Source organism: Tenrec ecaudatus, chromosome X (genome assembly GCF_050624435.1).
Source record: "Tenrec ecaudatus isolate mTenEca1 chromosome X, mTenEca1.hap1, whole genome shotgun sequence".
In the NCBI taxonomy this organism is placed as follows: Eukaryota; Metazoa; Chordata; class Mammalia; order Afrosoricida; family Tenrecidae; genus Tenrec; species Tenrec ecaudatus.
The window spans coordinates 53654438-53670098 of NC_134548.1; the positions used below are offsets into that span (position 1 = coordinate 53654438).

General features: G+C 52.3%; 1 protein-coding gene across 6 annotated transcripts; it reads left to right on the forward strand.

Moving 5' to 3' along the window:
* Positions 1-2020: 2020 nt before the first annotated feature.
* CDK16 (cyclin dependent kinase 16) lies at positions 2021-14415 on the forward strand. Of its 6 annotated transcripts, none has more exons than XM_075538964.1 (17): positions 2021-2170; positions 2271-2427; positions 7907-8117; positions 8615-8748; positions 8847-8972; positions 9055-9111; positions 9207-9321; positions 10035-10129; positions 10224-10286; positions 10701-10824; positions 11130-11250; positions 11347-11444; positions 11525-11630; positions 11703-11766; positions 11927-12017; positions 12979-13056; positions 13143-14415. In XM_075538964.1, the coding sequence occupies exons 1-17, from the start codon at positions 2055-2057 to the stop codon at positions 13178-13180; spliced, it is 1794 nt and encodes a 597-aa protein (XP_075395079.1). In that variant the 5' UTR covers positions 2021-2054; the 3' UTR covers positions 13181-14415. The 6 variants fall into 6 exon arrangements, with proteins under 6 accessions (XP_075395079.1, XP_075395078.1, XP_075395080.1 ...); XM_075538963.1 differs by having other exon boundaries at positions 13453-14415; XM_075538965.1 differs by having other exon boundaries at positions 11724-11766; positions 13453-14415.
* Positions 14416-15661: the final 1246 nt, after the last annotated feature.

Here is a 15661-nt window from a genome sequence, read left to right on the forward strand (position 1 = left end):
GGCTCACCACTGACTACTGAGCTTGAAATACGATGTCCTCGATTTGGGCTGAGCACCCCTGAAAGCTGAAGACACCGTCACTACCAACTCCTGGTGCCCTGTGATGCCATTGATGCCTCTTACCTGACTAAATTCTTCCACTTCCACCTGGGCATTAAAACTCGGCCAACTCAGGTTCTGCCCTAACTCCTCGCCATAGCTTGTCCTTACCTCGGCTGCTTCGGGGCCAGCTCTTATTCAGCTCTCATGACCATTTTATTGGCCTGTTCTGCTTGGGTGGCCTTATCCTTCCATTATTAACCTTTCTTAATTTCCTACCTGGACATTGGCAACATTGGGAGACATGGCAATCCATGCCCCTTGGTTGCTGCTGTAGAGCACACATACTCCACCTATAAGATCTGAGGCTTGCACATCAACTATTTCTCGGCCCTTTTCTCAGCAATGGCTACTCAAGACGGCTTGTTTACTGCCTGCCTTCCCATTACATCCATTACAGCTCCTGACTTGCCTTTTTTTCCTTCATCACAGCCCAAGTTCCCACTCTAAACAACTTATTCACGTCTGACACCCGTCATCAAGCCCTGTTTGAGTCACTTATCACTCCCCCCCCCTTTCTAGGGTTATTTGTCATAACACCAGCAAGAAAGACCAGGGCTAAACTGGCAGGGGTTAGGCTACTGTACTCAACTGGCATTAAAGACCGGGTGGAAATCGTCTAGCTCAATTTCCACCTATATCCCCTCCAGTTTTCAACATTTCTTGAGTGCATGCTGTGTGCCAGTCACTGTTTAGCTGTTGGGAACAGCAATGGATAAAACGCTCCTGTCCTCTGGGGCTTATACTAGGATGCGACTTAATGAACTGGGTTCCTCAGTGCTTTTCTAAAGGGATAGAGCTTGGTTTGAGGACCTGGACAGGTGTGGGTAGAGATGGGCATTTTAAAGTTGGGCTGTGAGGGAAAGCTTTAAGAAGACATTGAGACAGGGAACAGAAGTGAGAATGAGCCACGTGGACATCTGGAGAAAGTTTCAGGCAGAGGGGAAGAACAAACTGCAAAAGTTCCTGAGGCCCGATTGTGCCTTTGAGGACTAGGCTTTAAGATGAGTGGAGTGCCGTGACAGTTTTGCTTTGGTGAAGGCATCCAAAGTTTGTCAAACACTTCCATTCTCAGCCCTCGCTAGTGCGAACACACAAAATTCTAACCTGGAATCCCAGAAACGGGGAGGAGAATGGCTTTGGACTGCATGCAGTTTGGAAGTTCTGAAGGCTGTCGCCAGTTGAACGGGATTTATAGTGGTGGCAATTTCTCAGGCAGTGCGGAGTGGCCACAGGAGCGGTACTTGGTACAGCCAGCTATTACTCAATTTGAAGAAAACAGGAGGATGACGCAGTACGCTAGAGGGTCGCCGGGTATTAATTTGGGTGAAAGAGATGGTAATCCACGAGAGAGAAGGGAAATCAAAGAGGGGAGGGTAAAGTAATGGGTTAAACTGACGATCTGAAATGTGAAATCGCACCACACACGTATAGAAAAGAAAAAAGCTGCGGAAGGTGGGGGAGCCATGGGCGGAGCTCTGGCGGGCAACAACGTCGGAGAGAACCCAGTTCAAGGCACAGACGCAGATATTCTCTTAAACATCCCCCAAAGGCCCCTTCCCCCAAGCATGCGCAGTGACGGAGCCTCGCCTTTCTGATGGTCCGCCTTTCTTCTCAGGCCAAGGTCCGCCTCACGGCCCCGCTAGGGCAGAAGGGAGGGTTAGAGGCGCTACGAAGCCCGATTTAACGCTCCTTTCCCAATCATCTCGCGGGACATTCGGCCAGCAGTGAGAAGAGCTCAGGGAAAGCCAATGAATTCCGGGCGGAGGCGGTGGAGGGATAAAGGGAAATCACGCCTCTTCAGTCCAGCCACGCCCTTCATTCTTGCTTGGCCCCACCCGAGGAGCAAACTTGATTGGCTGGGCAGCAACCTTAGAGGGCGGGGCCTCAAGCGTTCACAGAGGGTGGCAGCTGAGCCAGGCTAGGCCCTGTCCTATCTAAGGTGGTAAAGGCCAATGACTCTCCTACATAAGTCATCTTCTCGCGAACCTTTTGAATTCTTACCTTCTGAGTCACCTCAAGGGGCTAGAATTGACTTAACTCATCTACGTTCTTCCTCATTGCAAAAGTGGCAAGTCCCGTTTGCTACCATGGGGGTGTTCCAAGTAAAATAGAGTAGGGGGAGCGGGTGGTGAGCGGCACGCCTGCTTACTGGCTGCTGCTTACCTTAGGGCTAGCGAACTTCTGGCAAGATCCGAACTGAGTGCTAAAGAACCCCTACACTTCTCCCTGGCGCCCTTCCAGAACCAGCGCCGCCTTTCCTGGGGTGCGCGCAATGGCCGTACCTCCTCCAGGAGTGGACCCATCTTTTGGTACTTGCAGGACGAGGTGAGTCCCCTCCCTACTTCACCCTTTTGGGTGCGTGCGCATGCGCGGCGCGCGGCGCGCGCCGTGGTTGGGCCTTTGGCTGAGCGGCCCTGGGCTCGGCGTCTCCGGCAGCAGAGTCGGGTCGGAGCTGGGAGGGGTCCCTGAGTAGCATCGAGATTCTAGCCGGCGCCAGCGAGCCCGGGGGCATCGCCCGCAGCGGCTGAGATCATGGCCGGCTGAGCGGGACGCCGCCTCCGCCTCAGCCACCGCCGCCGCCGCCGCCTCCTCCTCCTCAGCCGGCGGCGGCCCGAGCCCAGCAGCCATGGCCGAAGACTACTGGGACGGGCGCCTGCGGCGAACAGGAGGAGAAGGTGGTCGCGCGGCCTCGGCCCGGGCCGCCGCCCCAGGCGCCGCCGCGCCGGCCCCGCGCCGCTGAGGTTGCACGCGCGCCCCCGCCGGTGAGCGCGTCCTCTAGACGTGGGGTGGGGGCTGCCCCTCCCACCCACCCTCCAGAACCGACCCTGACCCCGGGCGGGGCTCAGCGGTCTGGCCTGCCAATGCACCCTCCCTTAGCGAATTTCCCAGAGTGCACTGAGGGCGGGGGGTCATTCGGGGCCTCCCTGACCTTGGCCCCGCCCTGGACCCGGTCTGGGAGTTGGGGATGGGCTGGATTGTGGGTTCTACTGGGGAGCAGGGTGACTGAAGGACCATTGGGTGGAATATGATGGCAGAGTACTGTTAGACTCGAGGTTGCTAACAGGGGACCGTGAGCTTTGTAGGGGTCATAGCGGGTGGTAATAAGTCTTCCGGGCTGTGAAAAGTGTGAGGCCCAGTTTGTGCAAATTTGGGAGGGGCCAGGGTATTCAAAGGACCTCGGGCGATAGGGAGGGAATAGGGTTGGGGGCGTGTACTAAAGGAGCCTAATGGAGACTGTCGCTCTGGAGAGGCCAGGTGTGTGCTAATGGGGGCAGGATGGGAGAAGGGTAGAAGTACCAGAAGGTGTGCTTATAGGGTCAGATCTCAGAGGGCTGTTGGGGAGAATGGGGTGCGGGTACTGAGCCTCAGGCTAGTGTTGATACTAATACTGTGGGCTTGACTGGGACTGAGGATGGGGGTCTTTGCCGTAGTGTGTGCACAAGGGACTAAGTAAGACACCACTTTGTGTTAACGGGTAGAGTGGGGGAGGGACCACGAGGATGTATGGGGGCAGGGTGGTGGAAGAGCTGAGCTCACGCTAGAGGTAGCAGAGGTGGGGTGGTGGTGAAGGAATTGCGGCTTTACACTGGATGAGATTCAATATAACGAAGGTCAAGATGGCATGAGATCTGTTTGTGGGTGTGTGAGTCCAGGACAGAATGTGAGGCTCCGAGGCACACTGATAAGGGGGCAGGGTATTACTCAGAAATGAAGTTCGAGTGACTACTCAAGCGGGTTTAGAGCCAGTGGAGAAATCTGTAGTATGCTAATAAGCACCGGAACGTTGTTGTTGAGGACAGTGTATGTTAGTGCCCATGGGGGATGTGGTCCAGGGAATGCTAAGGGGGTGGGGGGAAAGCAGTGGGGGGAAATCTAGTCTGTATTAATGGGTACCAGTGCTGTGAAGGGGGTCCGAGTGTGAAACCAATAGGTTGTAAGTGTGCAGTAGAGGGTACAGTTGTGGGGAAATGAAGCCAGTGGGAATACAGGATGATATATGTGGTCCTGTGAGTCCAGGTGTACAAAAGTGGATTAGAGCCATGGATGGGTGAAGTGTGTGTATTAATCGGGGTCAATACTGAATGAAGACTTGGGTGCACTAATGAGGCTCAGTCATTATAGAAGTGTGCTTGTGTGTCCCTGGAGAAAAGGGCTAAGTATGGATTCAGGATGAGGCCCTGTGTATACTGGTAGGGGTCAGGGTAGAATGAAGGGGCAGCTTGTGCTGATGGAGGAGACAAGGTGGTGTAGAGGGATGGTGTGTGTGTGTGTGTGTGTGTGTGTGTGTGTGTGTGTGTGTGTGTGTGAGAGAGAGAGAGAGAGAGAGAGAGAGAGAGAGAGAGAGAGAAACTGGGTCAGGGTTCTTCAAGGTTCACTTTGGGTTAATGGGTTTCAGGACAGTGTGAAGGTCCAGTGAGTGCTAATATGGGTCAGCTGTAGAGGGCCCCAAGTGCATGTTAATTGGGGTTAGAGTTATGGTGTGGGTGTGGGGTGTGTTAATGGAGGTCAGTGCTATGGAGAGCCTGGTGTATCTTAACCAAGGATAGGGAGGTTTGGCAATCTGGGGCATGCTAAGAATGGGGGGAGCAGAGCTGTGTTCAGTGAGTATTAGAGGGGGACTGAGCTTGTGGTAATCGGGGTCAGTCCTGTGAAGAAGCTAACAGGCACCTGACCATGAAGACTCAAGCCTGGTGCTATGTCCCTCTGCCCATGCTAAGAGCCCTCTTGGTTACCTTTTGGGACTTTGGGCTGATGGAGAAATCGTGGGTGGGAGTTAAGATAGAGGTAAGTGTAAATTCCTCTGAGTTCTTGCTTGTGAGTCCAGTGTGTCTTGGGGATCCTGGGGGCGGGGGTCAGGACAGGATGAGGAGGCTGTATCTGGGAGGGAGTTGTGGGGATTGTGTTCTGGGTGGTCTGATGTGGTAGGTGTCTAAGGGGAGGTTGAGTGTGATGGGGGAGGGGCAAGTGGTGGGGGTGGTGATGATAGGTGGAGGGTTAGGAAGGCTATGTGCCTTTTTTGTGTATGTGTGGGGAATTGGGTGGCCAGCTTCTTGTTCCCTCCTATACTGCTCTAAAGTGTAAACTCAAATAATATTTCAGAGTTTTGTTGCATATACAAGTTGAAATGTGTCTGTTCACATGACCTGCCTGGGACCTCCTGCTGGGGTTATCACATGTACAGATTTTATACTCCCATATTCCTAATACCCCCCCTCCCCCCAATCCAACTCAAGAACTTGTTTAGCCCCGGAGGTTTCTAGTGGGCCCCTGGGTCTTCTGGCTCTCCACCCCTTCCTCTCTTTAGCCATGCTTATAGTCCTGTCCCCACCAGTACATGCAGACTGACCAGGTAGCCATGTCAGATGGGGACACTGGAAGGCCTTAGACTGGTCTGGCTTGACCTGCTTCAGCCTCAGGTGCAATGTCTTTATCTCTAGGTCAGGAATTTTTGCTGTTATCTTGGGCTCCCTGTGGATGGACTTCATCCTTTTTATCTGAGATCTTGCTGCTAGGCTGACTGCTGACTTTTCTACTGGAGGATGTAAGGCCAGCCTGGTGGGGGAGGGTAGTGGTGGAAGGGTGGAGTCAGTACATGCAATTGCAATGATGACCCACCTCTCTCTTTAAATCCAGCCCCAGCCTCATCTTCAGTATCCTATCTCTGCTTCCCTTGGGCCCAGGGCCATCTTTGTTCCTGCTGTGAGTCCATATGGTTCGTGGGCCAAGCCTGTTCCCTTCTGCTGGCCAAGAGCCTGGGAAGAAGCAGGAAAAGGCTGGTTTAAGCCATTTGGTAGTCCTATTCCTTCCAACACCCATCTATCTAGATTATCTTCCCACAGATGCTACCATCCCTGGGCTACCTTGTATGGGGTTTCTAAGTAGCAGGGAGTCACCACTTTGGCGGAAGTTGGTCCTAGACCCTCAGCTCCCTGATTTCATTCATTTTCTCCCCTAAGTACATCTCCAGCATCTACTTTGTCAGTCACTGTTCTGGTTCTCAGGATATGGCCACGATCTAAACAACCTACCCTGGTTGGGCTGATCTTCTAGTGCTGGTGCTGAAAAGAGAGTAAAGCAGAAAGAAGTAAATGGGTAGATTGTATCATTTCACGGGCCCTGCAGCAGCTCAGGTAGTGTAGTGGTTATGAGTTGGGTTGTGATCCACGATTGGTAGTTCAGAATGACTGGCAGCTCCGAGGGACTGGGCATTCTAACCAGTAAATAGTCTCGGAAACCCACAGCAAGTTGCTAGGAGTCAGCACTGACTCGTTGGCAGTGAGTTTGGTTTGGGGAGTAAGGAGTCGTGGTGGCACAGTAGTTAAGCATTCGGTTGCTAACTGAAGGTTTGGCGCTTTGAACCCAGCAACCATTCGGAGGGAGAAAAGACCATAAAGATGACCAAACCCCAAACCCCTTGATTGCCACGGAGTCAATTTTGACCCCTAGCCTCCCACCTTATAGGACCGAGTTGATCTGCTCCATAGGATTTCCAAGGTTGTAAATCTTTGTGGAAGCAGATTGCCACATCTTTCTCCCACAGAGGGGGCTGGAGCTACTGAATGCTTGCTTAACTGCTGCACCACCAGGGTTCCTCCAAGTGAAGATTAGAGCCTTGACAACCCTGCTCTGGCATATAGAGTCATGAGTTAGGAGTTGACAACACACACTACCACTACTTCTAATGAGGTGTGATGAGTGCAGTGGGGGAAAACTGACAAGGATGGGTGATACCTTAAAGACGGCCATTCCTAGAGGCCTGTCATGCAAAGGTGACATTTGAGCAACAGCTTTTAGAAATCTGAGGGAAGGGTGTTCCAGTCACATGGAACATCCTGTGCAAATGCCCTGAGGCGGGACTTATACTGAGCAGCAACTGGGAATGATGAAGGGGAGGTGAGGTTAGAGCAGCAAAAGGGGCCAGTAAGCTCAGACCTTGTGGGCCACATTGGGATATTTATTTGGGGTGCTAAGGGAGCTGTTTTACCAGAGAAAGATGAGGTGGTCTGTTCCCATATAGATTTGCAGACTTGAAAACCCTGTTCAGGGTTGTTTTGTACTAGAATTGACTCTTGGGCAGTGATTTTTTTTTTGGTTGGTTGGTAGGGTACATTTTCTACCAAAGGAGAAATGGGAACTGATTTCGATTGTAAAACTCTAGGTGGGACCCTCTGCAGCCCTATCTGATTGAGCCTCACCAACAAGTCCTGAGGGCAGTTGGTGTGCACTGCACCCCTACCCTCCCCCATGGCTCCACCTAGTGGTTGGGTCTTTGGGTCTGGCCACGCCCTCTTATGCTTCCCCTCCCCCACCCAACTTGGATAGACCAGTGGAATGGTCTACTAGTCACCATGACAATGGTTGCTGTGAGAGACAAAGGAGCAAGCTTGTGCCTGAGGGGAACATTCTGCCCTAGCAGCTGTGGTAACTGCTGGGCTTGTGTTATTGGAATATGCTGTTATATGGACATGCCCAGGGCCATGCCACTGGTCCTGAGCTCTATGGCCAAATCAACACTGCTACATCAGAGAACGCCTGCTGTGGTGCCCTCTGCTCCTACAGTGAGACTGCCCCTAAAGAGATCACCATACCACCAGCCAGCCAGCCGAACCTGTGTACCCAGGTGGGCTACTTAGGAATAGTTCCATAAAGGGCTATTGAGAGGTTCCAGGGGCCTACAGAGGTGAGGTAGGCATTGACACAGGTTTATATCAATGCCGCCATCTAAGTAAGGTATGGATTTTAGGGGCTCTTGGTTAGGCATATGTTAACGTATAGCTCCATTTCCACCCTGCCTACTGCTCAGGTCGCCATGGATCGGATGAAGAAGATCAAGCGGCAGCTGTCAATGACACTCCGAGGGGGCCGAGGTGTAGACAAGACCAATGGTGCCCCTGAGCAGATAGGCCTGGACGAGAGTGGTGGCGGCGGTGGCGGCAGTGAACCTGGAGAGGCCCCCACACGCGCTGCCCCTGGGGATGCTCGCTCTGGAAGGGGCCTGCTCAGCGTTGCACAAGGTGGGCCCACTGACTCCACTAACTCCTCCCTCTCCAGGCTTCTCTCGGATTTGAAGTATTTGCCTTTCTGGTTTGTTTCCTGTCCTTGCGTGCCATCTACACTCTTCTCTCCTTCCCTAGCTGTCTTCTAGCTACACTCTTTCTCTCTACTTGTGCCCCTTCACTTGGCTTTGTGCCCAGGCATGCCCTCCCTGCAGTGGCCCCCTACCCCCCTACGGACCTGCCTCCTCAGGTCCTGTGGCTGCCTCTGCTCCCACTTGTCCACTGGCTCTGGGTCAGCTGCAATTAACTTGCACCTGGAACGGGATGTTTCATAGGTAACTCTTGGTCCAGCTTCCACAGCCCATTCACTCTGGCCAGGACCTGTTTTAGCTGCCCTTGGGCCCTGTCACCTTCCTGAGGGACTCCAGGCTGGTCAGGGGCCATGTGCATGCACATGTGTGGTGAGGGGGTGGGGTCCTAGCCTGCTCGCCCATCCCCACCTCTCCTCCCCACAGAGATTGTACATGAGGACTTGAAGATGGGATCTGATGGGGAGAGTGACCAAGCTTCGGCCACATCCTCAGATGAGGTGCAGTCGCCAGTGAGGGTACGCATGCGCAATCATCCCCCACGCAAGATCTCCACTGAGGTACTGACCTCCCTGCCTGTGGGGTGGATGAGGTTTGAAAAGGGGGTTGGAATTAGCAGGTGATGAGGCGCATGGTCCTTTCCCCCACTGTCTACCAGGACATCAACAAGCGCCTATCGCTACCCGCTGACATCAGGCTACCTGAGGGCTATCTTGAGAAGCTGACCCTCAATAGTCCCATCTTTGACAAGCCCCTTAGCCGTCGCCTCCGTCGTGTCAGCTTGGTGAGTATCTCCTCCTTTTATCCTACTTCCTAGCCCAGTCCCCTCCCTTGACCCTGCTTCAACCTGCCCCTCTGCCCCACAGTCCGAGATTGGCTTTGGGAAATTGGAGACCTACATCAAGCTGGACAAACTGGGCGAGGTGAGGGACTGCCAGGAGGCCCCGGGTAGGGATGAGGGTTGGTGCAAGCTCCTTGTAGCCTCACAGCCCCTCCTGTCCCTTTTTTCACATCCTAGGGCACCTATGCCACTGTCTATAAAGGCAAAAGCAAGCTAACAGACAACCTTGTGGCACTCAAGGAGATCAGATTGGAGCATGAAGAGGGTGCACCATGCACGGCCATCCGGGAAGGTACAGATCCTCACCCCATAGGCTTCCCGGCCTCTCCCCATGGTGCACATAAATATCTGGTGGTGAGAACAGAGGCTGATCATCCTGGGACATGGGACTTCCTGATGCCCCAGGCTTCGTGTGCCCATCACTCACATGGCCAGGCAGTAGCTATGGTTACTGGGAATCAATCCTCTCCTGTTTGGAGGAAAGGTAGGGGATTTGGATACCAGGCCGGGTGCTTTGGTTCTGAAAACACCCCTGAAAGTGCTCACTGATTTATTTGACCCAAGTTTCTAGTCAGAAAATACTAGGAGGCATCGAAAAGTTTGTAGAAATTGTCCAGTAACTTTTAATTCCATTTTCCACGAACCATTTTGAAGCCCCCTCGTGTGTGGAATGAATCTGAGTCGCCTAGAAGTATGTGGACTCAACTTCACATAGTACTATAGGCCTACCAGAGACTTAAAATTGATTGTAAAAATCTAGTGTCAAACCTGATGAGCCAGAGGTTGCAATCTAAGCTTTCTCTGCAGCTCCATTTCCTTATCTGGAATATGAGCGCATACCTTTCTGGCCTAGGGTGGCTTGGAGGCGGTGGTCATGACACATTGTCCCAAATGCCATGGGAAAGAAACCTTGGACTCATCCCCTGTCCGGTCCCTGTCTTTACCTCTCTTCTGAGAGTACAGCCCTGACTTTCTCCCCTGGTTCTTCCCTTGTGTTTCTTGCAGTGTCTCTGCTCAAAGACCTCAAACATGCCAACATCGTCACACTACATGACATTATCCACACCGAGAAGTCCCTCACCCTTGTCTTTGAGTACTTGGTAAGGTTGGGTAGCACTTGGTACTGGGAAAGGAAATGGCCAGGAGCCATTGGGTCTGACCCTTATTCCTGTACTGTCTCTCCCTCCCCCCCAGGACAAGGACCTGAAGCAGTACCTGGATGACTGTGGGAATATCATCAACATGCACAACGTGAAAGTGGGTGTGGGACAGGGGCATGGGGGAAGACTTCCATTCAACATACTCCACCTCCACAATCTATTTAAAATGGATTTTGTCCATTTGGTTGTTTCACTGGGAGGTCTTAGAGCAGTGGTTCTCAACCTGTGGGTTGTGACCCCTTTGGAGGTTGATTCATAGCAGTAGCAAAATTATAGTTATGAAGTAGCCACAAAGATAATTTTGTTGGGGGGGGTCACCACACACGAGGGACTGTATTAAAGAGTGGCAGCATTAGGAAGGTTGAGAAGCACCGTCTTAGAGGGTATTGGGACCCTGTTGTCATTTTTATGGTAAGGTTCTGTGCTCAGTGTTTGGAAAGGGAGCAGTGCTGGCTGGGGGTTGGGATGTCGGATCCGCCTTGACTTCGCCTTGCCATTCCTGGGTCCCCAGCTGTTCCTGTTCCAGCTGCTCCGTGGCCTGGCCTACTGCCACCGGCAGAAGGTGCTACACCGAGACCTCAAGCCCCAGAACCTGCTCATTAATGAGAGGGGAGAGCTCAAGCTGGCCGACTTCGGTACACCCACTGTGCTCTTCTTTCCCCGTGCCAGCTAGTCTTGTTCTGCTTCCACAGACACTTCCCTTAGCCCTTCTCCCGTGACCCCGTAACTTTACCCTCACTCTAACCCCCTCTGCCCTGCCTCATTCTCTGCCTGCCCACCTGCCTTCAGATCGTTTGGGGTCTCATTTGTACCTCACTTCTCTCACTTCAGCCTCCCCAGACTTGACTTAGGATACCCCCAGTCCCAACTGCACACTTCCCCAGGTTTTGCTTAGCTAGGACCCCCTCAATTCCAGCTGCCCCTTCTTTCTACCTCATAGGCCTGGCCCGGGCCAAGTCAATCCCAACAAAGACATACTCCAATGAGGTGGTGACGTTGTGGTACCGGCCCCCGGACATCCTGCTGGGTTCCACAGATTACTCCACCCAGATTGACATGTGGTAAGGACAGGTGGAAGTGCGGCAGGGGCCATGTAAAAAGGGCGGCTTGGCCAACGAGTCAACTGCCTTCCTACTCACTCTTCTCTCCCTGCCCAGGGGTGTGGGCTGTATCTTCTATGAGATGGCCACTGGCCGGCCCCTCTTCCCGGGCTCCACAGTGGAGGAACAGCTGCACTTCATCTTCCGCATTCTAGGTGAGGGCGCACGAGCCCTATGGGTCATGGGGTCATGCCAGGGAGGGCCCGTGAGATACTTAGTGATTCTTCCCCACCAGGAACCCCAACTGAGGAGACATGGCCAGGTATCCTGTCCAATGAAGAGTTTAAGACATACAACTACCCTAAATACCGAGCCGAGGCCCTTTTGAGCCATGCACCCCGGTGAGGCTGGTGGGGGTGGGTGTGGGTATATGTGTTGGGGGGGTGAGAATGCCTAAACTCAATTGAAAGTAGATTCCCTTGTCCTTGTGATAGACTTGACAGTGACGGGGCTGATCTCCTTACCAAGCTGCTGCAGGTGAGACCACTTGTCCTGGGCCAGCCTTGGGGCTTAGGGGAGCTCCAGGTATGGGTATACAGGGACCCTCTGGGGGCAGGGTCGGGTATGGAGGAAGGGGGGCCATCTTGTTGAAGGTGTACCAATTTCCCCAACTCCCCCTCCCCACCCCCCCCTTCAGTTTGAGGGTCGCAATCGGATTTCCGCAGAAGATGCTATGAAACATCCATTCTTCCTCAGTCTGGGGGAACGGATCCATAAACTTCCTGACAGTGAGTGGGGTTGGGGTGTGGACTGGCTGATGGGGGCTGGTAGGGATGCAGAACTGCTGCAGAGCAGACGGGGGCTGTGCCACCTCTGATGGAATACCAAAGCAAACCTACTGCTCTTGAGTCAATTCTGACTCTTAGAAATACAGTAGGACAGTCAAACTTATCCCATAGGTTTCCCAAGCCTTTGCCGTCTTTACAGAAGCAGACTGCCAACGTTTTTCATGATTTGGACTTCTAACAGTATAGATGCGTTTTCCCTGTTACTTGTGTACTTTATATCAATGGAACCATACAGGAGGTTTTTCTTCTTTAAATCTAGTTTCTAAAACTTTGAAAGAAGTTTCTGTATTTTTGAGGGTGCTTCAAAACGTTGGGGCGGGGACACACATCCCATACCTTTTAATTCCATTTTTCAGTTAACTTTTTGAAGCCCCCTCATGTATTTTATACACAGTAGTATGTGTCCCTAGGTATATTCACTTATCAGCTTCAACAGTTACCAACTTGTGTTGGCCGGCCAGTCTAATATTATCTATAGTCCCTCTGGCTAATTTTAATCAAATCCAATTAAATTTAGTCAAATTGTTATCATTCACCTTAAATGATTTTAGCATGTATGTCTGAAAGATTAAAAAAAAGATTTCTTAAAAATCGAAAAATATTGTCACATCTAAAGAAAAAAAGGTTCCACTGCTCTTGGAAATTGGCAGTACCATTATCACACTTTACCAAGTTCACAATCTCTTGATGTCATCTAATGGTCCATAGTCCATTTTTCCTAGTTATATCTGATTGTGTACACCCTTTCGTGATCATGGTATCTCCCCTGCCAGGTAAGTATTGTGTATACTCTTTCAAAGAAGGGACAGCTTATTTTAATTCCTCTAATGAGATCCTTTGGGGAGTGGTCTTGGATTAACCCATGGGTTGTTCCCCATCTTAGTATCTTGTCTACCCACAGCTACTTCCATATTTGCACTAAAGGAGATCCAGCTACAAAAGGAGGCCAGCCTTCGGTCATCGTCTTTGCCTGACTCAGGTAGCTATAACCCCTGGCCCTCCTTTGTGCCTTGTCCACCTACTTGCTTGCCCACCAACAGCCATCCGCTCTGCTTTCCCCCGCAGGCAGGCCAGCTTTCCGTGTGGTGGACACCGAATTCTAAGCCGAGTACTAAGCCACAGACCCAGGCCCCAACAGGCAGCGGCTGGAGGGATGTCATACCCCACACAGGGCAGCCCCCAACCGCATCCCCCCTGCTTGCTGCCTGCATTCATGCCTGACCTATGCTCGCCTGCCCACACATCCCCTGCTGCCTGCCCCAACACCCGACCACTGGCCTGTCAAACCCACCCATTGGTCTGTGTACTGGGTGCTAACAAAGCTCTCATGGCTCCCTCACCTGGTCTGTCTGTGTCTCTCTTTATGTCTCGGCAGTTGCCAGTGGAGAGCATGGCCGTGCCAGCCTCCCACACTGAGGCCAGGCCTACTTCTCCCCACGCTATGCCCTCTCCCAAGACCACTACCCCACGACCAGCCAGGGGTCCGGAGTTAGCCCAGGCTGGGGATCTGGACTCAGACAAGATGGTGATACCTTGGGTCTGAGGCTTCCTCTGCCTGCTTTCCTGCCTGCCCTACCTGCCTCATGTTGTGCGGGTCTCTTTTTGTTTCATTCACTGTTTTTTTTAAATTACTTTGAATGAGGTTTTCAATTTTTAAAATGCAATATCTCTATACAGACTGGCAGGGTCCTACCCTTGGTGTGTGGGCCCTCCCACAGTATTTTGTGCAATGAATCCCCCTCCCAGCCTCTCGGAGGCAGGGACACAGCCCCTATCAAGATCCCTGACCATCACCAGACCCTGGGGTTGGCTAAGGGAGAGCATGCCTTGGCCCCTCGCCTTCCTACCCCCACCTGCCATTCCCAGCTGCTAAGGGACCTGGGAACTACCGGACACTTTGGGAGTTGGATGTGGTGTGGGGGCCCCCCACTCTTTCCCTCCTTCAGTTCAATTGCTGGGGCCTCCTTCCTTCTCAGGGTTTCCCCAGCACAACCCCCCTGCACCCCCGGTCCCGCTCGGTGCTGCTGAGTAGCGACCCTGACGGGAACTAACCAACTCAGTGCGGAGCCATAGTGTGTGTTTATGCACAAACAGGGATGGGGGGGGTGGACCTTGGCATTACCTCCCCTAACTCCCTGAGAAGGATGAGGCAGGGCAGGGATAATATCCGGGGTCAGTCCCCAGATGGGTAGTTACCTCCCCTTCTTCCACCCTAAACCCTGGGGCCCTCAAATGGGGTGGGAGGGCAGGGTGGGGGCCCTCCTAGTGGGGTTTGGAGGGTTTGGTTCCTGAATGCACCATAATCGCTGTATGAAATATTAAAAGTCTAAAGTGAAAAGCCTGATTGCAAATCCCTACTACAGGGTGGAGGAGGGCTCTTGCGCAGGGGTGATGGCTGGGATTTGGCGAGTTCATACCTGGTTCCCATCTTCTAAGAGCACTGGAAATGGGCCCAGGACACTTCCTGACCTGACATCTGAGGGGTGGTGGTAGCCAGGCATAGAAAGGAGTTAGGCATACGTAGAAATAGGAGCAGGTGGGAGGTACTTGAGTATAGAGAGGCTAGTGATTCAAAAGGTGCTGGGGGGGGGCCTCCACCCCCCCTTCCCGTGCAAGCAAAGTGCATGGGGAGGGCAGTGTGAACACATACCTTACTAGGACCCCAAAAGGAAGGTCAGGTCAGTTAGAATATGACAGGGTAGATTTGGGGCCACTGAGTGAAGAACCCCTTTAATGCCAGAGATGGAGCTGTTAGGTTAGAATCAGTAGTGTCCAGGAAGTAGTAAAAGCTTAAAGGACCCTGGGAGGGAGCAATGATTTGAGGCCAGGGGTCCAACCACAAGCTGGGACATGCCCCCCCAGATGTGGGGATAGTTAAGAGGGTTAGGTTCTTTGCCTTTTGAGTTTTAACCCTGGCCCATCTTTCGCAAGGCCCAGGATAGACTTCCAGGTGGGCAGGGCAAGCAAGCAAACTTCTCTAATAGTGGCTCTTTACTGAGGCCTGCCTGGAGGTGGTGGCACAAGGACCTCTTATCACTATGCTCCTCTAAGTAGTTGGGTCACCCAGCCTGCAGCTTCAGAAATGGGAAAGTAAGCAGTGCAAAGAGGGCACCCGTCTTGTTTTTAATATCGAGGTTGAAACTTCCACAAACTCATCAGCTATCTCTCCCCAGCCCCCTTGGGTAGAATTAGGTGACTTGGCGTGGTCCCCTCTGGCAGCAAAAGCACCCCACAACAAACAAATGTACAATGGTTTTCCAACTATTGATTTTCAGTAGCCCTTTAGGTTCTTAAAAAAAATTGATTTCTTGTGTTTTTTTCCTTGTCTTGGAAATGCCACTGTACACACAATAGTGCAAGTGAAAACATTGTGAAAATGCAGACTTTGTGAGCCCCCAAAGGATCTCCTGGACTAGAAGACCACCTAGGGACACCATTCTCAGAATATGTGGCCTGGTGTGTAAAGTGGCTCTGAGTTGGAACCACTGCTCAAGTCCACTGCTCAGTCCATTGCCTACCTCTGGAAAGAACAGTTTTCTGGACCCAGCTTCCTCCACAATGATAGTATCTGCTACCTAAGGTTA

What these genes read in the sequence shown, in the direction of transcription:
- CDK16 (XM_075538963.1), top strand. Translation starts at nt 2,055, where the DNA reads ATGACTCTCCTACATAAGTCATCTTCTCGCGAACCTTTTGAATTCTTA. An exon ending in CCTGCTCAGCGTTGCACAAG is followed by an intron (nt 8,118 to 8,614) that starts GTGGGCCCACTG and finishes TCCTCCCCACAG; the next exon opens with AGATTGTACATGAGGACTTG. An exon ending in ATCGTCTTTGCCTGACTCAG is followed by an intron (nt 13,057 to 13,452) that starts GTAGCTATAACC and finishes ATGTCTCGGCAG; the next exon opens with TTGCCAGTGGAGAGCATGGC.